This window comes from Malus domestica, chromosome 12, assembly GCF_042453785.1.
Source record: "Malus domestica chromosome 12, GDT2T_hap1".
NCBI classification, from domain to species: domain Eukaryota; kingdom Viridiplantae; phylum Streptophyta; class Magnoliopsida; order Rosales; family Rosaceae; genus Malus; species Malus domestica.
The window spans coordinates 25,825,821-25,847,926 of NC_091672.1; the positions used below are offsets into that span (position 1 = coordinate 25,825,821).

Here is a 22,106-nt window from a genome sequence, read left to right on the forward strand (position 1 = left end):
GTTGTAACTCGCAAGCTGGTAGAAAGTAAGCGAAATTTACACAGAGAGAGAGAGAGGGAGAGAGAGAATTGTAGACCGTAGAGAGAGAGAGAGAAAGGGAGAAGTACACACGCAGAAAGAGAATGAGAAAGATTGGATAATCTTTCCATGGATTTTTGAGATCTAGAGGAAGAAGGAGAAAGAGCTCCAGCTTGTTCGACATATCGATTTCCAATCGAAGATTTTTCACAGTCAAACTTAGCAGCCGAAGAACACGGAGGGGAGGGAGAGAGAGAAGTCAGCCGAAGAAAAAGTCCCGAGCTTTCCAGAGAATATGTTCGAACAGAGAAATCTCCAAAAACCCAATTCAGAAAACGCCACGATTCTCCAATCCCCTGTGGGTTTCCGGGAAAGTTTCCAACTTGGTCCTTCGAATTGAGCTCCAGAACCCGAACAGGCAACTGGGTTTTGGGTTTCGGATTTCGGGTCGGGTTTTATCATCCGTGATCAGAGGAAGAGTGAGAGGGGTTTGGGGCAGTAGTGTGATGAGAAATGGGAGAAAATGCAGGAGCTTTGCACACAGCTGTGAACTCCGTACAGGCATTAGGAAGAGGCTTCGACGTGAACTTCGATACAAGGTTGCTCTACTGTAAGGGAGCGGCGGGTACGAGGATTCTGGAGCTTGACGAGGAGCACACCAGGGATCTCCGCCTCTATGATGATATTGTTGTGCCGGGTGTTTCCAGGGACATCAGGCATTCGCAGGAGGCTGGCGGCCGGCAGAGCTCTGGAGTCTGCAGTTTTGATGAGGTAATGCTTATGATTTCGTTGTCTCGAATTGTTGTTTGATTGTGCACTTAGGTTGTTGTGTTTGCTTTGAGAGTTTTGGTGGATGTTGCAAGAGTTGGTGAATTGGGTTTAGGTTGCAATTTTGCAAACATTTTACTATGATGTGATTGTAGGGAAAGTGGATAAGTGTTTAAGTTATGAGATTGATGTTCATTGAGAAATATGTTGCAAATTTGCGTAAGAAATGATGGGTAGTTGCAGAAGATTAAAAGGAACTTCATAGGTGGTTTTATTTTTAAATTATGGATCGGATTAATGTGAAGGCATGGAAAATGTTCAGCTCCTTACGGCTCCGACTCCATGTTTTGTGTTCTGCCACGGTTAATGTGCGATAACAATGCTAATAAAATTATTTCCCCAATAGGTACTAATGCACTAGCTGCATTGTGTTAATCCTTTTTAATAATGTACTGGACTAGAAAATAAACGGGCAATTGAACGCCTGTAGGTACTTGTTTGAGCGAGTTTAGTAACCAAACTAGGGTCAAATTTAGTTTTTAATTATGTGCACTCAAGAACATTTATATATCTGTTGCATTTTTTAAGAGGCTGTCGCTACCTTTTAACTATGTGTGTGTGCGCGCGCGTGCGTGATAGAGAGGCATAAAGTTATTTAACATGATCCTTATGGCAAATGGTTGCAGATGGTTGAGTATTTCAATCAAAAGTCTAACGCATCTGGCGGCTTTCCTCTTGGGAGTTTCAACTTCGCATTTAGCTTCACTGGTTCAAAGCATATTGATGCTGCAGCCACGAAGACCCTTTCTGTGGATGGATTTTATATTCCACTTGCTAAGGTCAAGCTTTTTAAATCACCAATAGTGTTGCAAGAAAATGTGAAACAGGCTGTCCCGAGGAGTTGGGATCCAGCATCTTTGGCTAGGTATGAATATGTATAGCCTTAGTAGAAACTTGTGATGAAATAGTTTCAAATGTTCCTTATTTAAGATTGGTTACTTTTTCTTGACAGCTTCATTGAAAATTTTGGAACTCATGTCATAACATCGGTAACAATTGGTGGAAAAGATGTAATTTATGTTAAACAACACCAATCATCTACTTTGTCAACCACGGAGATCAAAAGCTATGTCCAGGATTTTGCAACTCAGAGGTTCTCAGACACAAAAAGCAATAGAAGTTCATGTCAAATGAAATCCAATGATAAGGCTAGTTCCGCTTTGTTTCTTTTCCTTTTTATTATTTTGTAGCCTCTGTCTTTACTTGAAATTTAGGTTTTGACTGAGTATCATTATATATATTTCAGGGCGGTGATCCTGGTTTATTCAACAGTCAAGGGATATATCCTCAACCCACTACGGCACCATATCTTGCTGGGAAAGAAGTATGTAACGTATTGATAATTTGTATCCAATATCTCTGTTGCGCTTGATGGTTTATTATAAGAAATAAGTTTAAAAAAGTATAAAAAAGTATAAAGTTGCTTCTTTCTCTGAACCTCCATTTTCCTTGAATGTAATCTTATTTACCATTTCTTAAATACATAAGAAGTATAGAGTAAGCTCTCACCAGCCCTTGATTTTGGCATACCTTTGAACATTTACTTGCATTTTTACCTGAGTTCTATTACTTCTTCGATATGTTATTTCTCATTACCGTCAATTATTGTTGATGCAGGATGTCACGGTCATTTTTAGAAGAAGAGGAGGAGACGATCTGGAACAAAACCACACCCGATGGGCAAGAACTGTCCGGTCCTCTCCAGACGTAATCGAGATGACATTTTTTCCCATAACAGCCCTACTTGAAGAGATACCTGGAAAAGAGCACCTTACTCGAGCTATTGGTCTTTACCTTGAATGTATAACAACTGAACTCATCATAGATGGGTTAGAGTTTTCTTTTTCCTGTAATGTACTCTATCATTAGCAGTAAGGTAAGCCTACTAAACGGTTTTGAAATCCTTCTTGCAGATAAGCCTCCAATTGAAGAGCTGAGATATTTCCTAGAGTTTCAAATTTCCCGAATATGGGCTCCTATGCCCGACAGAAATATTGGACACCAAAGAAAGGAACCTGTTTGCCCATCCTTGCAATTCAGCATAATGGGGCAAAAGCTTTATGTCAGCCAAGAACAGGTAGCAATGAATCTCTCTTCGCTGAGCTCTTCCATCCTTTGGGAGGCTTGTACTCGTCTTTGGACAGAATGAGACAAAAATTTGCTCAATTTTCTCGTTGGGTGGGGCCTGAATTGCATGAGATCTAACGGAAGACCTTATTAAGTGCATCCTGCTTCCTTAGCGTTGGAGTGGGTTCCAATGGCTAAGTGGTAAAACTAAAACATTAAGCAGTCTAATTGACATGACAAAAACATTAATGCTTATCGTTTAACTCCTCAATTCATCATGTACAGCGCACTGGTGGGACATCATGTCCTTGAGATGTCTAATAGCCATTTTTTTATTTTTTGTGATCTCTCATTCTGAGTTCGATTCATGGTTTAATCCTCCTAGGCTGTTTATGTAATCTCCATTAACAAGGTTTTGTGATCTGCAGGTTACTGTTGGACGGAAGCCAGTGACAGGCATACGGTTATGTCTAGAAGGAAGCAAGCATAATCGACTTTGTATTCATCTTCAGCACTTAGCATCTCTACCAAATATCCTTCGGCCATATTGGGGCAGCGATGTCGCAATTGGTGCACCCAAGTGGCAAGGACCTGAAGAGCAAGACAGCCGATGGTTCGAACCATTAAAATGGAAAAACTTCTCTCATGTGAGCACTGCACCAATTGAGAACCCTGAAGCCTTCACAGGGGACCACTCTGGTGTCTACATGGTCACTGGAGCACAGCTCGGAGTGTGGGATTTTGGATCGAGAAATGTCTTGTACATGAAGCTATTATATTCCAGGCTGCCAGGCTGCACCATCCGGAGATCCGTGTGGGATTATACACCAAATGAAAAGTCGAAGAAAGCAACATCCACTGGCGACTCAAGTTCAGGTTTAAGAGAACATGTCGCTGGCAACAAGTTGGCGAAGTTTGTAGACATGTCTGAGATGAGCAAGGGGCCGCGAGACCATCCTGGTCACTGGTTGGTTACGGGTGGAAAGCTTGGCGTGGAGAGAGGGAAAATTGTTTTAAGAATGAAATATTCGTTACTAAGTTATTGAGTCGTTTATACATTTTGCAAGATTGATGTGCACAGTGGTGGTTTTTTGTTAGATGAGAGGCGGTGTCTTTTGATGGACAGAGAGAGAGAGTGGGACGAAGATTTGTGTCTTTTGGGTGGTCTTAGAGTGAATGGATGCTGCCTCTTGATGTGTTTATAAGTAAAAGGTTTGATATGTTAAGTTAATTTGATGAAAGAAACCTTGTTGTAGAGCAATTATATACCTCATTTTCTAGGATCAAATTCAATTTAATTGTTCCTCTGGGAGGAGAGTTGTTCTCTTTCATATATTTAGCAAAGCTTAACAAAAATAAAGGAAAGCATACGCAAATGAATCTGGTTACCAAGGTTTTACTAAAATTGAAACTTGAGGAAATTTGAAATGTCAATAAAGGAGCACTAAGTTCTGGTTCATATACAGTTTATTGTTAGTTTTGTATTCCTCTTGTTTATGTTAAACGTTTGTAATCGGTTCTATTTGTGTTTACTTTCTAAATATGTAGTTCAGCGTCGGGTTTCCTCCAATTTTGTTGTTCACTAATAGTTTATAACCGATTTTATTTGTATTTTCTGTTGTGTGTATTTACCAAAAAATAATAATAAATGAGACAAAACATAAACTTGGTGGTATACTTAGCTCGATGTACAAAAATTGCATTTACATCATTGATGTGACATTATAATCTTATTTTACAAAAATCAAAGATACAAACTGCAAGGCAGTTTTATGGATATATAACGGCTCATTTTGGTAGTGTTTAAAATAACTGAAAGTATTTTTGGTGAAATTGATTTTATGTTTCAGAAGTATCAGACATGTGATTCTTGCAGAAAGCACTTAAAATGTTTTTTCAGGATCTACTTGTATTTTTACTAAAAATTCATTTCAAAAACATTTTCATCAAAAACACTTTAGTTATTTTAGAAGTGTTTTCAAATGATCCATAAGTCTATAAACAATTCGCTGCTTCCACAAATGATCTAAAACTGGCCACCTTCAATGGTCTGTCCAAACTGCCGGCGGGCACTACATTGTAGCTGGTGACTCTGCCTGCGTCCGTCACTAGTGGTGACTCTGAAGGAGAGCCTCTGGCGTTTGAGGTAGGAGTTGCTCCGCCAGTTTCCACCCCTGTTTCTTGACATGGGCAGCCACCCTGTTCTAGAACCCTTGGTAGACATTGTACGGACATCCCCTGCACCCCCAACATTTGTGATCAACACCAAGTTGAAGTATGAGTGGCCATTTATGGTGAACCTTATGCCTTCGTCACACATGGAACACTAAACAAGAAATTACAACCAAGTAAATAATCAATAGAACTGTTTTATATTATATTGTCAGACAGTTAATCTAACCGTTGATTTAACGATTTTATTTTGTTTATTTGTGCTTTCATGTTCACAACTTAACAATATAACATGTGTGGAGCCAAAAATATTCACAGGGCGACACGTGGATTTTTGGACAAAAATGACAAAAATACCCTTGCAGTACAACGAGGTTCCTACGCGCAAGCAGCGGGCAACCCTCTTTCAACCAAGACAGAAGTGCCCAAAATAGGTAACAATTCAAAGTCCATCTCATCAAATCCTTTCTACAAGGTAATTCCCAAACACATTCCTTTTAAATTATGTTAATTGGCTAATTAATGGGTTTATTACCTAATTAACCCATTAATTGTCAATTAAACCATCCATTATATCCAAATAACTACAAAATACATCCAATTCAACCCTAAAACACCACATGGCCGGCTATCCCCATTTCAAAACCTAATCCATCACTTTTTTCTACCTTTTTCACCATTTCTTCCTTTTTATTACCCAATAAATTCAAAAACCACCAAAACATTCATCTTATGTTTAATAGCCAAATAAATTGGCTAATTAAACCTAAATTAAACCTAAAAACCCTAGCCACCTCCTATCCCTATAAATATACTCCCATTCTCACCAAAAAGCTAATTCCAACACTTTGGCAAAAATCCCAAAATTCTCTAAACACTCTTTCTCTCTAAATTATAACTTTGGCATCGGAGGTTCTTCGGCCAAAGCCCCCCCCATTCATCGTGGGCGCGTGAGGCTCTTGGCCTTAACCTAAGGTGTTAATTGTTTTGTAGGTGCAAAATCGTCCAAGATCGAGGAGGAAGAAATTTGCATCCACAACATGCATGTATTTAGCAAATTGGTACTATTTTTTTAGGGATATTTTGAATGCGGTCCCTAATCCTTAACATTCTTTGATTTAAACCTTAATAGTATTCAAAGTTTGATCAATGTCCCTTGACTTTGTACACCTTATTATATTACTATTAATATTTATATTTTTATAGTTTTGACATTAATTGTTTGATATTTTATGAGATTTATAATCCTATAAATTTTAAATCCCTCATTATAATACTATTAGAAACGGTTACAATAAAAAAAATTCAAATATTTTGATTGAATAAATGGATAAAAACTATGTAAAAATAAGAAATAATAAATGGCAAAAGAATGTATCCATAGTGTTAAAAAAATGAATACATTTCACATATAACAAAGTGATACATTAATAAAGAAGAATGGGTACATTAGAAATAAATTAGGGTACATATAAAAGATTAAAAATTATGAATACAAATGAAGTTTTAAAAATATAGGTGCTAAAAGAAATTAATACATGGGTACAAAATAAAACTAAAAAGAAAATACTACAAATTAAAAAAAAATGTTGCAAATTAAAAGTGGGTACAAACTAAAAATATAAATATATGATACAAAGTTTAGGCATAAAACATAAATATACCATATGTAATTTTTTTATCATTGATTAAATATACAATGTCACGTGATGGTATACACATGGGTACAAACACAAATAAAACTTTAAAAAATGAAAAGAAAATTGGTACAAATTAAAAAATATTTGTAAATTAAAAATAGGTACAAACTAAAAATAAAAATATATGATAAAAAATTTAGGCATAAATATAAATATACTAATTATAACATTTTTAACATTAAAGGAATATATTTAAAAATAAAAATATTTTATTATTCAAATAATTAATGATGTTATTAATACCCAAGAACCTTGATCAAAAATTGAAAATAAATAGGATTTTAATCAATGGAGTAATAAAAAAAAAAAGATTTTATGTTAGAAACGTTACCTTCTAAAGAGTACGGCCACAATTCCGCCACGATATTTAGCGATATGCAAGAAAGCAGTCTTGGGCAAATCGAAGTGTTGAAGAGGAGGGCTGTGGCATGCCCGTGGTAATTTGCTCTGCTTTAGTTGTTTTGTTTTGTTTTTGTATTTTTGGTTTTTCTTAAGGATTGCATATGAAATGCACAAGTACATTATTTCATTTGTACAACAAAAGTAAGTTAAATTCGGTAAGTTTCGTAGAAAGATAATGTTAGGAAGATTAAATTTTTCAAATCAAATGATGTGGTGGTTAATGATTGGATAATTACTTAAACATTGATTAATGTGCTTAAGCGTTGATTAATGGTGACACATCATTTGGTTTGCAAATTTGATTTAAAATTTTGGTCTCTCTAACATTACTCTTCATAGAATTATAGGAAACTGAACTCATCATGTGTGATTGCGAAAGTACATGTATTTTTCACACTTTTGCTTTCCTTCCTTCCCCTCATCTCACACTTTTTATTTTTTCTCTCTCTGTAAATAATTAAAATAAGATGTTGATGTGAGTTAACCATGACTGTTCAAATAAGTGAGCCAAAAAACTAGAACCACCCACTATCGCTGGCCCTAGCCTTTGGCTATGGGGTCGGTGGCAGCCCCCTTTTTTCTTTGTTTTTTCTTCTTTTCTTCCCTGTTTCTTTTGCTATGTTTCCCACTGAGCTTTTGTCTCAGTTTTACCTTCTCTAATCGTCTGCCTCTTTTCCCTTCCCCATCGCACTCTTCTTTCCTCCCCATCTTTTCCAACCCATAATTAGGAGTTAGATCTTGGAGTTTTGAACTCCATCTTGACTCAAGACCCTTCATCCACAGCCCACTGCCGAACCGGCTTAACAGAAAAATTGGGTGAAATGTGGAACAATTCATGTCTGAACAAGTGTGTCCTGCACACCCCCTTTGCCCTCCCCGTTCTCCTATTACATTTGGTGACTTTTTATGCAGGTGTGGCTGTGGATATTGTGTTTCTTGGTGGATTGATGGATCTCAACACTCTCAGAGCTAGCTTTTGGTTTGGGTGCTTTTTTCTATTTCGGGAGTGAATTCCCTTCACGGAGGGCGCAACGGCAGTGGTGAAGGAGAACGGGGAGGGCAAAGGGGGTGAAGGGAGAACGGGAGTGAATTCCCTTCACAGAGGAAGTAATGTATATTATGGCTATTAGGTGGTGCGGTATAATCGTCCACCTTGCTCTACATATTTAAATTTTCTTGTTGTTTAAAGTAGTGCGGAATAATCGCCCATCCTATACTTGTTTCGATGAGAATGGTGCGGTACAATTGCCCTTCTCATTAATCATGTAAATCTCGAGCCTGAAGTTTCGAGTACTTAACATTTTGGCCTGAAGATCAAAAATTTGTAGGAACTAGAAGTTCTAACAATATATTCCTACAGAACACATATTATTGCAAGTTCTTACCCACCTCATTTTTTTCCAGAAAAGAAAATGGTAAACTTGGCAAAGCTTGATTTTGCTGCCCTGGACATTAATGGGAAGAATTACCTTACCTGGGTACTGGATACCAAGATCCATCTGGAAGTAATGAATCTTGGTGATACCATCAGGGAAGAGAGCAGCTCATCCTTTCAAGATCAGGTGAAGGCCATGATTTTTATTCGTCGCCATCTTGAATTGGCACTAAAAAGCGAGTACTTAACGGTTGAAGATCTGTTAGCCCTCTAGAAGGCTTTGAGAAACAGATACAATCACCAGACAACAGTGATTCTTCCAAGAGCTCGCTATGACTGGACTCACCTAAGGATCCAGGATTTCAATTCAGTGGCTAAGTACAATTCGGCGTTGTTCAGAATTACCTCTCAGATGAAGCTCTGTGGGGATACTATTACTGAGGAGATGTTATTGGAATAGACTTTCAGCACATTTAATGCCTCTAACATGCTCTTGCAGTAGTAGTATAGAGCGCGAGGCTTCACTGAATATAACCAGCTGATATATGTGCTCCTGGTAGCTAAACAGAACAATGAGCTACTGATGAAAAACCATAATTCCCGACCTACTGGATCAGCACCGTTCCCAGAAGTGAATGCTGCTTCCCTTGAAAGGAATACCATATCCTCCTGTGGCAATAATTACAAATGAGGACGTGGCCACAAGCGAGGCCGGTGGAACGGGAAAGGCAAGAACCATGGTGTCCAATTTCACAACTAGGTTCCAAGGCATAATCCAGGTCCGAGCTTTAAAAATGCAAATCCCCAGAAAGGAAAAGCTCATATGAACACTCCTAGAAATCCTGAAGGAGTTTGCCATATGTGTGGTGGCAACGGACATTGGGCGCGTACTTGTCGCACCCCAAAGCATCTGGTGGAACTGTATCAAGCCTCCTTCAAGGAGAAGGGTGTTGAGATCAATTTCTTCGACCAAACTCAACCAATAGAAACCCCTGATCCAGTGACCAATTTATAAGGACAGTTAAACACAACCCACCTGGATGCTACATACTTTATTAATGAAAGAGGGAATGAAGTTTATGGGTCCGATTAAATTATTTATGTTTAATATACTCTTGTTATTTGTACTTGTGGTTTAATGCTTGCATTTTTAATTCAATAAAAGTAGTATTCCAGTATGAATAAACTGCTTTTTCTTTACTCAGAGAACATGGATAAAAATTATGGTTATTCTCAAAACAAGAGTAATGGCGGAGACTTTTGTCTTGTAGACAACGCAACCTCGCATTCAATACTTCGAGATCGAAAGTATTTCTCGAATTTGGTACTTGCAAAAGTAAAGGTAACAACAATATCAGGGCAATCAGATGTAATTGAAGGCTCAGGAAAAGCCCAGATTATGTTACCAAATAGAACAATATTGTCCATAAAGAATGCGTTATATGCTACTCGATCCATTCAAAATTTGTTGAGTTTTAAAGACATACGTCTAAATGGATACCACATTGAAACGAAAAGTGTAGAAAATGTGGAATATTTATGCATTACCTCCAATGATACCCAGAAGCGTATATTGGAGAAGTTGCATGGTTTATCGAGTGGATTGTATTATACATACATAAAGACAGTTGAGGCATATACTGTCATGAACCAGAAGTTCATTGATTCAAAGGTTTACATGCTTTGGCATGATCGTCTAGGTCATCCAGGATCTACCATGATGCGTATAATCATTACCAATGGAAGTTGGTAATTAGACCATCATAACTAAAGGTTGATGATGAATCCCCATCATTTTTGCAAAGAATTCAAGGAGATATTTGTGGACCTATTCAACCACCTTGTGGACCATTTCGATATTTTATGGTTTTGGTTGATGCATCTACCCGATGGTCATATGTTTGCCTATTGTCTACTTGAAATGTAGCTTTTGCGAGACTTCTTGCTCAGATAATTAAGTTGCAAGCACAATTCCCAGATCATCCCATTAAGTCAATTCGACTTGATAACGCGGGTGAATTTATGTCTCAAACCTTTGATGATTACTGCATGGCACTGGGCATTGATGTTAACATCCTATTCCTCATGTCCATACCCAAAATGTTTTAGCAGAGGAATTTATCAAGCGGCTTCAATTAATAGCCCACACTCTGCTCATGAAAATGAAATTGCCAGTCTCTGCATAGGGACATGCCATCTTACATGCAGCATCATTGGTTCGACCGAGACCTATAGCCAACCACCAATACTCATCAATACAACTCGTGTTTGGACATCAGCCAAATATTTCACATTTACGAGTTTTTGGTTGTGCTGTTTATGTGCCTATTGCACCGCCACAACGAACTAAAATGGGACTTCAGCGCATACTGAGAATTTATGTGGGTTTTGATTCACCATCTATCATTAGATATTTGAAACCTTTGACTGGTGAAATGTTTACAACTCGTTTTTCTGATTGTCATTTTGATGAGACAGTTTTCCCGTTATTAGGGGGAGAAAAGGCTGTTCCAAAAGAACAGCAAAAGCTGACATGGGTTGTTCCCACCTTATCTCATTTTGATCCACGAAACATTCAATGTGAAAATGAAGTGAAAATGATCGTTCATCTTCAAGGTATTGCTAATCAAATGCCAGATGCATTTAATGATGCTTTGAAAGTGACAAAGTCACATATACCAGCTGCAAACGCACCTGCAAGAATTGATGTCCCTGTTGGACAAAATAAAGTGGTAGCGAATGATTAATCCAATGCACGCCTGAAGCGTGGTAGACACTCAGGTTCAAAAGATTCAGCCCCTCGAAAGAGAAAGATGAGGGCACAGTTGAACCCAAATGAAATCATTCAAGAAAAGAAATTGAATAATAAATCCACAATTCATGATTCTATACTTCTAGAAAAAGAAAATGTCCTTGATGGGACACCTGTCCCTGAAGAGACAGAAGTACATGAAAGTAAAGAAATATCCATAAATTATGCATGTACTAATGAATTGTGGGATCGAAATGAAATAATCATCGACGACATGTTTGCATTTGTAATAGCCACTGAAATTATATTAAGTAATGATATTGAGCCCCGCTCTATTGATGAATGCAGACAGAGACAAGATTGACCTCAGTGGAAAGATGCAATCCAGGTAGAATTAAATTCCTTAGAAAGAAGAAGTGTTTTTGGACCAGTAGTCCAAACCCTGCCTGGTGTGAACCCCGTAGGTTACAAATGGGTATTCACAAGGAAACGCAACGAGAAAAACTAGATTGCAAGATATAAAGCACAATTCGTTGCACAAGGTTTTTCACAAAGACTTGGAATTGATTATGAAGAGACATACGCTCCTGTAATGGACGCAATTACGTTTCGTTACTTAATAAGTTTTGTGATTTCAGAAAAACTTGACATGCGACTTATGGATGTCATCACCGCGTATCTATATGGAGAATTAGATATTGACATATATATGAAAGTCCCAGAAGGACTTAAGTTGCCTGAAGCAACTAACAAACCACGAGGTATGTTCTCAATCAAATTAAGGCGATCACTATATGGGCTGAAACAATGTGGGCAAATGTGGTATAAACGTCTCAGTGAGTATTTGATTAAAGAAGGATATGCCAACAATGTCATCTGCCCTTGTGTGTTCATTAAGAAATTAAATACTAGATTTGCTATAGTGGCAGTATACGTCGATGATATGAACCTAGTTAGAACCCCTGAAGAGCTCAACAAAACTGCTGAATATCTGAAAAGCAAATTTGAAATGAAAGACCTTGGGAAAACAAAATATTGTCTCGGCCTGCAGATCGAGCATTGTGTTAATGGAATTTTGGTCCATCAATCAGCTTACATTGAAAAAATACTGAAGTGATTTGGCATGGACAAAGCTTATCCATTTAGCACCCCAATGGTCGTTCGTTATTTGGACATTAAGAAAGATCCATTCCGTCCAAAAGAAGATGATGAACCGGTCCTTGGTCCAGAAGTACCATATTTGAGCGTAATAGGTGCTTTATTATATTTAGCACAATGTACTAGACCAAATATAGCTTTTTCAGTTAACTTGTTAGCCAAGTACAACTCTACTCCAACAATTCGTCATTGGAAGGGAGTCAAAGATGTTCTACGATACCTTCATGGGACAACATATATGGGCCTCTTTTACTCAGACAAGCCCAAAAATGAACAGATCCTTGTTAGATACGCATATGCTGGTTTTCTCTTCTATCCGCATAAAGCCCGCTCACAAAATGGATATGTGTTCACTAATGGAGATACTGCAATTTCATGGCGATTAACAAAGCAAACGCTAGTTGCTACATCTTCCAATCACTCGGAAATAATTGCTTTACATGAAGCAAGTCATGAATGTTCTTGGTTAAGATCAATGATCCATCACATCCGGAATTCATGCGGTTTACCTTCAAAGACAGACACTCCAACTGTCATCCATGAAGATAATGTAGCCTGTGTTGCCCAGATGAAGGAAGGATTCATCAAAGGTGATAAGACTAAACACATATCTCTAAGATTTTTTAATGCACATGAGCTTCAGAAGGGTAAAGTTATTGAAGTCAGACAAATCCGTTCCAATGAAAATTTAGCAGACTTGTTCACCAAATCTCTGCCAAAGTGCACATTTCAGAAGTTGGTGCAGGGAATCGAATTACGTCGGCTTACAAATTTGAAGAATGTGGAATCAGGGGGAGCATCCATGATACATGCATGTTGTACTCTTTTTCCTTTTAATTAGGATTTTTCCCACTAGGTTTTTCCTATCAAGGTTTTAACGAGGCAACATAAGCATGCTCAACACCATCCGGGTAAAGTTGTACTCTTTTTCCTTCGCTAGGGTTTTTTTCCCATTGGGTTTTTTCAAGCAAGGTTTTAATAAGGCAACTGATGTTGATATGTGGGCATCCAAGTGTGAGTGTTGTAAAATAGTGGGTATGTTTTCCCACATGTATATAGTAACTCTTTCACAAGTTTAATAGTGTCATTTGTTTGTTTCCTATGAGGTTGCTCTATAAATAGAGCACTACATTTGATCAAATTAGACTTGGAAGAGAAAAACATCTAATAGCCATAATATACATTACTTCCTCTGCAACAACTTATGTTGGTATAATATTTTGCAATTGCTTCGCTCCTATCCCGAGTAAATGTTATCTCTCTAAATTTTGCCTATTTATAACAATTATCTGTATATAAAGCCAACACAAAAGGTGAACATGAACAATTTTTTTGGTGTCACCAAGTTTCAACAAAAATATTCAGACAAAAATGCCCCTAAGACAAAAAACTTCAAAGACATCCTAAAATAATGCATCAAATAAAGCAGGGGTATTTTTATCATTTTAACAAATTTTTTTTAATAGTTAATTTTTTGTGTTGTTTTTTTTTAATTAGTTATGACAACTCATCCCTAATTTTAAGTTTTAAATTAGTGATTTTATGAAAATGCCCCTTGAGGCAAAGATTTTGACTTTCGTTGACCATCGGTTAGAGAGACGTAAGACTCATTCTTTTAGCGTATTTGTGTAGTACTCGACGATACGAATGCGTGGGCACAAATGGATTTGAATTTGGAGCAAAAATGGGGATATCACCGAATTCGAAAGGTAAGGGTATTATGGTAAGTTCACAAATGGAGATATTTCTCTACTTTGGACCATTACATGACTGACACATGGCACCCCATTTTTGGTGCCCTATTTCTTTTCCCTCCCGTGTTCCTCTCCCCATGTATCCCTCCATGTCTCCTTTATTTTCCCCTCACTCTCTCATCTTTCCTCCCTTACCTCTGTCAGCTCCCTCTCTCTGCAAGTTCAACCAACATCAACCATCACCCACTGCCTTCTTCGGTAAGCTTCACCATACCACTCTTTATCTCGGACACTATTCTTCACTCTTAGGCTCTCCCTATCGAGCTCTCTTGCTGCACTCACTTCACAGAGGTAGCGACTTAACCAGCGTGACCACCATTACCATTTCATGGTGGAAAAATGGTACAGCCACCATGGCTCTTGCGGCGGACCACCATCACTACCCTCATGTGCCATTTTTCACCGCAACTTCCCATCGTACATAACCAAGGTGATTTTGGAGCCCCCCCAACTTCGAATATTTATTATTTTAATCCCTTGGTGATATTTCTAATCTTAAATAGGATGTTTGTGGGTGATTTAATGCAGATCGCAGCTTGGGGAAGGATTTTCCCCATATTTGTGGAAGGAATGAACCGTGGCCTTTGAGCCACTTTCAGATCATTTTTTCGGCCGACTCCGACCATGTTTTGACCTCATGATGGTACGATACTATTCTCCTCATTAAGAGCTTCAAATACATAGGTAGAGCACTAAAAATGGTTAGGTAGCGAGCTAGAAATTAGCGGTGAAATTTGGGATGAAATTTCCCAGAATATGAAAAACTTGGACCCGTGGCCATTTGGCCACTTTCAGACCATTTTCCCAGCAAACTCTGGCCACTATTCGACTTCAAATAGGTACAAACATGTTCCCCACATTTCTAGCTTCTAGTTGGCTTTTGAATCATTGAATTTGGTTGAGAATCGAGCTCGTAATAAGCTCTAAAAGTTGAGGGAAAAATCTGCAAAAAAATCATGGTGCCGGCACGTGCGGCGGCGCTAAGAAGAACCCGAGATCCCTCCTTAGGTTCCTCGACGTGCCGGACCCGAATTCGTCCTTCGTTTTCTGAAATTTGATCATTTTAAAATAGTAATAGTCGTACTTTGTATGAAAAATGCGTTTATACGTTAATACATTAACGTTAAATGTTTCGTTTCTAGGCAAAACGCATTGCAAGGACTCTCGATGCCGCGAGGCGGGTTCAACTCGACGTCATGTTCAGTGAGTGGGCATTTTGTTTCCATATATATATATATATATTGTATAGTTTCCACAAATGCTTTTAAATTGGTTTATGCATTTTATGCCATAATTTACTTAATTTAAAAAATATTGTTGTGGTTGAGTTTTTTATTGTCATGGCATTTCATATGCATTTTTAGCTACTCATGAATATTGTATTGTTATGAAATGGTACGAGATGCGCATGTAAGTTTAGGTAAGCTCGTTATGTTGATTGGGATTATTGCATCATTATGACATGCTTATATTCATATAGTTCACTCATCATTGCTGCACCCCGGCTTTAGTGCTCCCGTCCCGGGCTAGGGCTAGCCTTCACGTGATTGTTCACCTTCCGCACCACATGCTGGCCTTGGATCCAAGTTAGGTGCTAGCCTGTCGTACATGTCGCATTAGGCGACTTCGACTCGTAGGTGACTATCGCATAGCGCTAGCCTTCACGTGATTGTAGCACTAGAGCGTATATTATTACACCCAGCCCTATCGTACAGGTCACATTAGGTGACTCCGACTCGTGTGCTAACATAGATTGATGAGCAATAGGTGCAGTCGTACAGGTCCTATTAGGTGACTCCGACTTGTGTGCTAATATAGATTATTGAGCACATGATTATATTCATATTGCTGTTGAAATATTCTGCTGTGGCATATTTCTAGATTTATTGTTGGCATGTATTTGATTTCATACTTATATGTAGTATGATTTTCGGGAAACTATACTTGTTTTACAGCGAGGGGTTAGTATGTTCAAAAAACAAATCGATTTTATAAACCTTTATTTTTGTGCCCACTCACTCTTCTGTTTTTCGTCCCTCCAGATTCTAATAGCAGAGCTTTTGTGTCGACGATGAATAATAGAAAATCTTGGTGCAAACGAATACTTTCGATGATATAATTCTCACCCTATTTTACTATACTCATATTCTAACATCCCGTGTGAAATGAGTTCATTCCTGCTCACCAGTGGACTCTTATATTTAGACACTTTTAGGTTTAAATTAATTTACATTTTTCACATCACTACACTTTAAGGTTTCGTCACCTTCCAGGTGTCGGCTAGAATAGCTCGATTTGGAATCCTAGTGGACGTTCTAGGTTGAGATGTGTCATTAGTACCTTACAATAGACTAGCAATAATGTGATTTAATTTCTCTATTTTTAAACACGTTCAAAACATCTTAAGAGGTGTGTAATGTCGGTTATAAAAAAAGTCTTTCGCATGTTGATAATAATGTGATTAAATTAGTTGTCAAATGATTGTTTTTTTTTTTTACTAATGATATTATCTACACTAAGGGGAGGAAGATGAGCTTAGTGTCACAGTAGGTTAGCAATAATGTAATTCAATCAGTTGTTCATTCAATTTTATTTTCTCTATTTTTAAACACGTTCAAAATATCTTAAGAAACGTATAATGTCGGTTATGAAAAAAGGTTATTCGCACGCGGATAATAATATGATTAAATTAGTTGTCAAATGAATTTTTTTTTTTAACAAATGATATTATCCACACTAAGGGGAAGGTGGTGAGTTTAGCCTCACAATGAGCTAGCAATAATGTGATTCAATTAATTGTTCATTAAATATTATTTTCTCTATTCTTATTGTAAATTCTTTAGAGACCGATTTTATTATGTGAATTCAGCTGTTTGAATTAGTTTATGAGGGGTTTCTTCTAGCATGATCTAAAATAATGCATCAAATAAGGTAGGGGTATTTTAGTTATTTTAATATTTTTTTTAATAGTTAATTTTTTGTGCTGTTTTTTTTAGTATATCACAATAGGCTAGCAATAATGTGATTCAATTTTTCTATTTTTAAACACGTTCAAAACATCTTAAGAGGTGTGTAATGCCAGTTATAAAAAAAAAGTCTTTCGTATGCTGATAATAATGTGATTAAATTAGTTATCAAATTATTGTTTTTTTTTAACTAATGATATTATCTACACTAACGGGGAGTGGGGGGGGGGGTGAGCTTAGCCTCAAAATGGGCTAGTAAGAACGTGATTCAATCAGTTGTTCATTCAATTTTATTTTCTCTATTTTTAAACATGTTCAAAACATCTTAAGAAACATGTAATGTTGGTTATAAAAAATGTATTTCGCCCGTGGATAATAATGTGTTTAAATTAATTGTCAAATGATTGTTTTTTTTTTTAATAACAAAAGATATTATCTATACTAAGAGGGAATGAGTGGACATAGCCTCACAATGAGTTAGTAATAATGTGATTTAATCAATTGTTCATTAAATATCATTTTTGTCACAGCCCGTCCCGGAATTTTTAATTCAGAAGACATGAAATTACGAAAATGCCTCAATACGTGACTAAGGTATAATTTTTACGTTCGTTATATCTAAGCTCCTAAAATTTGGTAAGTAGAGTGGAGACTTAGACTTAAATTTTATGTTAGAATTTCGTAGTTGGGGATTGGGTAGGATCCCACACCCCTCAATTCTCTCCCTCTTTCCCGTACCCTGTCTCTCTCTCTCCTCCCTCACGAAACTCTCAGTTCTCTCTCCCTCTCCTTCGAACTCACACGGACAAGCTCCAAAACCACCCTAAACTTCTACCAACGACGGAGTTAAGACCACCATCGAACTCCTGGAACCTCCACGATCACGTAGACACCATTTTCAGGTAAGTTTTGCTTCGGAAAACCCTAGTTTTTAAGGTCCCGTGTTTATGTACTGTTCATGATCTTTTAAATGGTTACGATTTAGGCTAAAACAAGATCACAGCGAGCTTAGTGAGGTCCCAAGGAAGCTCGGAGTGCTTCGTTGGAAGTTTTTGGACGTAAGAACACGGAGATCGACAAGTTCAAAGTTTGGCCGGAGCTTTCGAGGCTTTTTCCGGAAAATCCCCGGCGAGTTAGGAGTCGAGGTAGGTATTAATCTCTTCGTCTCGTCAAGTACTACAACTTTCCTTTTTGTTTCACTCAATTTCGTTGAGTATTGAAGAAGTTATACTCATTTGAAAAATACCCAGTTTCCGGCAACCTCCGAGGCTTTCGAAGCAGTTTCCGGCCAAACCACGGCGAACTAGGTGTTGTGCAAGGTACCATTCTCTTTGTCTCTTTAAGGGCTACAACTTTCGTTTTTGAATCACTTAATTTCGTTGAGAAATGACAAAGTTATGGCAATTTGAAAAACGGCCGCCGGAAAAACCAGTCCGGCGACCCAAGGAAGAAGAAGGTGCGCGTGGGGGCGCGTAGGTCCGTGCCTTCCTTGGCGCGTGGGGGCGCGTGCTACAGTAAACAATTATTTTAAAAATATGTCGACGTCCGTGACGTCGAGTAGATCACTGTGGTATATTCATATACCCAAATTGAGCACCGTATGAGAAAGTTATTAAGGATTGTTGGTTAGGTGTTCAAATAACGTTTTATAGTTTTTGCATTTAGGTGAAAATATGAATTGACGATCCGACCGTTGGATCGTTACCAAACTTTGATACGTTGTAATACGTAATATTTGAGGATTATTTGAACTTACGGATTGGGAATCCGAGTTACGGATCTTCCGGAATTGGAATTGTAAGTTCATAAAATAAAATGTTAACCGTCACTTAGTTTTGTTAATTGACGGAGATCCGACCGTTGGATGGTGATGAAATTTTAGGAAGTTGTCCTAGAGGTATATTGTGGACCTCTGGAAGTTATGGATTTAAAATCTGAGTGGTGGATCTTCCGGATCGAACTACGTAGTGACGTATTTTATATAAGTTATATATTCTATCGATATGAATTCTGAGGCTGGATTTGATTACTGTTCTAGGCGGCGATCGTCATGACGCCTTGATGTGTGGTGTTAGGGAGTTGTTGGACGAACTCCAGGTGAGTGGGCAGTTTTGTTTTCCGTATATATATATACTTGACGTTTTCCCAGAAATTGAAATTTAATGAAAGTATGCTTTAAATGCAATGTATAAAATTATATGAAAAGTATATTGAAATGTGAATTGAGATGCCATGCATAAAAGTATATGAAAAGTATATAGAAATGTGAATCGAATTGCCATGCATGAAATTATATGAAAAGTATGAATTGAGATATGATGCATATATATGAAATGGTGCTGTGGACGCACATGTGAGTATCAGGTGAGTATTATTACTGTTATGATGATGTTGAGATATGTTGAGCTCATAACCTGCACCTTGGTATTAGTGCTTATTATTATTCACCGCATCGCATGCTCACCTTGGATCCAAGTAGATGCTAGTCGTACAGACCACCGGGGGTGGTTCCGACATGCCAGTCGTACAGACCATTAGAGGGGTTCCGACTGGTAGGTGACCTTAGATTATGTGCACAGATGATTGATGAGAAAAGCACTAGAGCATTTTATTACACCATTAAGTCGTACAGATTACATTAGGTAATTCCGACTTATGTGCAGTGTAGTGCCGTACAGGTCATACTAGGTGACTCCGGCATGGCCGTACAGGTCACAGTTTGTGACTCCGGTTAGATGAGATTTTGAGCTCTACATTCAGCTGTACAGGACCATTGTAGGGTCTCCGGTTGATTATTTTCTTGCACCTGATATGATTATTGTTGATGCATCCATACTTAACTGTTGAATTAGACATGGCATGACATGATTTGATAAAGAAAAATGTTGAGATAGTAAAAATGAAGTTTTGAGAATATATATGTATATGTATATTTATATTTTACATTTATGGGAAAGTATACAAGTTTTACGGAGAGGGGTTACAACGTTTTGAGAAATGTTTGGATTTGGAAAAGAATTGTTTTACTGACCCACTCAATTTTGGTTTTGCGCCCCTCCAGGTTCAGGAATCATAAAGGTGTGGTGACTACGAGGAATTCAGCGGGGTTCTGACAGAATGTACCAAATTAGGACGCACCTTCGGGTGTATTAACTTTGAAGTTGTATAATTAAAGCTTCCGTACTGTGCAAATGGTTACGTCATTCTCACGTGACGGCCAGCATGCCCTCCTTCGGGATGGGGTGTGTCAATTTTGTCTATTCTTATTGTAAATTCTATAGAGATCGATTTTAGTATGTAAATTCAGCTGCTTGAATTGGTTTATGAGGGGTTTATTCTAGCATGATCTAACATTATTCATTTACTTCAAATATTTGATTTTTTATTGTCAATTTATGCATATAAATACATTTAAAACGTGTAAATCACGTGTAATATGTTATAAATTAAAAATTATCTTTTACACACGCGTGAACGAGTGCATGAAGGTTAATATGAATAATTCATGTTGACAGTATGGACCCATTCTTGCCTTTCGGTGCATGGCAAGGTATGGCACAATGTCAATGTGGTCGGCTCACATACCAACGGGTGTGGCACACTGACCCATACCACATTAAACAAGATTGATATATATTGGTAATGGTGAGATCGATGACTTTTCGAACTTTTCTATTTAGTTCGAAAAATGGTAAACACATATTCTTCTGGAGAAACTAAAAAAGTTGTGTAAAAATTATTTTCTTTTAATTTTACAACATATGTGATTAATCATCTCTGTTATTTTTTTTTTGTTAAGTAATTCAATTTGATAACTAAAAAAATATGTTAAAAACTAAAAATAGTGTGAACATTACTTTTTTTTTAAAACCAAAATCATGCATGGTAAATTTGCAATATATCACTATTCAATTTCATACTTTGTACACTTATTTGGAAAATGAATTTTTAATGACCAAGAGTACTCTAGAATTTTTCTTTAGTAATCGATATTCTCAACACTAAAAAAGAGGAGACGAGCTTTGATAAAAACGTTTATATTGTTAAATATTTAGAAGTGCTTTTGTATTGAACTTCTTTCATAAAGTACATTAAGTATAGGTACCGATTGTTGACTCTTTAGCTTGAGTATAATCCTACTAATCCTGATGGGAAACAGGTTGATTAACAACGTACACGTAAACGTCGATTCTAGTTGTTAGTTGTTTTGAATTGAATTATAAAATTATTGGAGGAGTTATTGTGCTTGATAGTTACATCGCTATATGTTGTATATACCTGTATTAATACAATATATCATGATTATGACATCTCAATGATATCGTCCATCCGTACTGTATATAACACATATTAATATGGATAATATATAATTGCATTCAAATAAAGATTAAAAACTTGAATAATTCCGGTTCTAAAATTTATATAATGAATATACCTTATTTACAACAAGTGAGATGTGTGTTCTTTCACATATGAAGACAAGTATTATCCTATTAATAACAATTTAACACTAATCTATGTGTCACATTGAAAATTCCTAATAAGCCGAAGAGAAATGCTAGAGAGACTCTTTCAAAAGTAAGATTTTTTATAACCTTATGTTTTTAGCACAATTCTCATGCCAACATTATGAAATATTATTTAAAAAACATGAGGTGACGAAAAGTCTAGAGAGGCCAACTTTGAGAGAGTCTCAGTAGAAAAAACCTTATTAATTAGGTGAAACAAGAAAAAACAATGGACAATTAAAATAAAGAGTAATGTTAGAAATATTAAATTTATAGAAAAAATTTACAAATTAAATGATGTGTCACTAATAAGAAATAAGCATGTTTGTCAACGCTTAAGTAATAATCCAACCATTAACTTTCATGTCATTTAGTTTACAAATTTTATCTACAAATCTAGTCTCTT

The 22,106-nt window shown here is 37.1% G+C and overlaps 1 protein-coding gene and 1 long non-coding RNA gene across 2 annotated transcripts; both read left to right on the forward strand.

Annotated features, from left to right (window-relative positions):
• LOC103450743 (MACPF domain-containing protein CAD1-like) lies at positions 1-4,201 on the forward strand. The gene is made up of 7 exons (XM_008390116.4): positions 1-789; positions 1,473-1,711; positions 1,799-1,994; positions 2,093-2,170; positions 2,464-2,647; positions 2,760-2,923; positions 3,342-4,201. Exons 1-7 carry the CDS (start codon positions 532-534, stop codon positions 3,957-3,959), a joined length of 1,737 nt encoding a protein of 578 aa, XP_008388338.2. The 5' UTR covers positions 1-531; the 3' UTR covers positions 3,960-4,201.
• A 13,689-nt stretch (positions 4,202-17,890) lies between these two features.
• On the forward strand, positions 17,891-20,535 carry LOC139190225 (uncharacterized). The gene is made up of 5 exons (XR_011574308.1): positions 17,891-18,094; positions 18,178-18,337; positions 18,443-18,511; positions 19,231-19,289; positions 20,254-20,535. It is a non-coding gene; the product is annotated as an uncharacterized lncRNA (long non-coding RNA).
• Positions 20,536-22,106: the final 1,571 nt, after the last annotated feature.

Coding starts and splice junctions, on each gene's coding strand:
- LOC103450743 (XM_008390116.4), top strand. CDS start 532: ATGGGAGAAAATGCAGGAGCTTTGCACACAGCTGTGAACTCCGTACAG. Junction 1,712..1,798: donor GATCCAGCATCTTTGGCTAG/GTATGAATATGT, acceptor TTTTCTTGACAG/CTTCATTGAAAATTTTGGAA. Junction 2,648..2,759: donor TATTGGTCTTTACCTTGAAT/GTATAACAACTG, acceptor TCCTTCTTGCAG/ATAAGCCTCCAATTGAAGAG.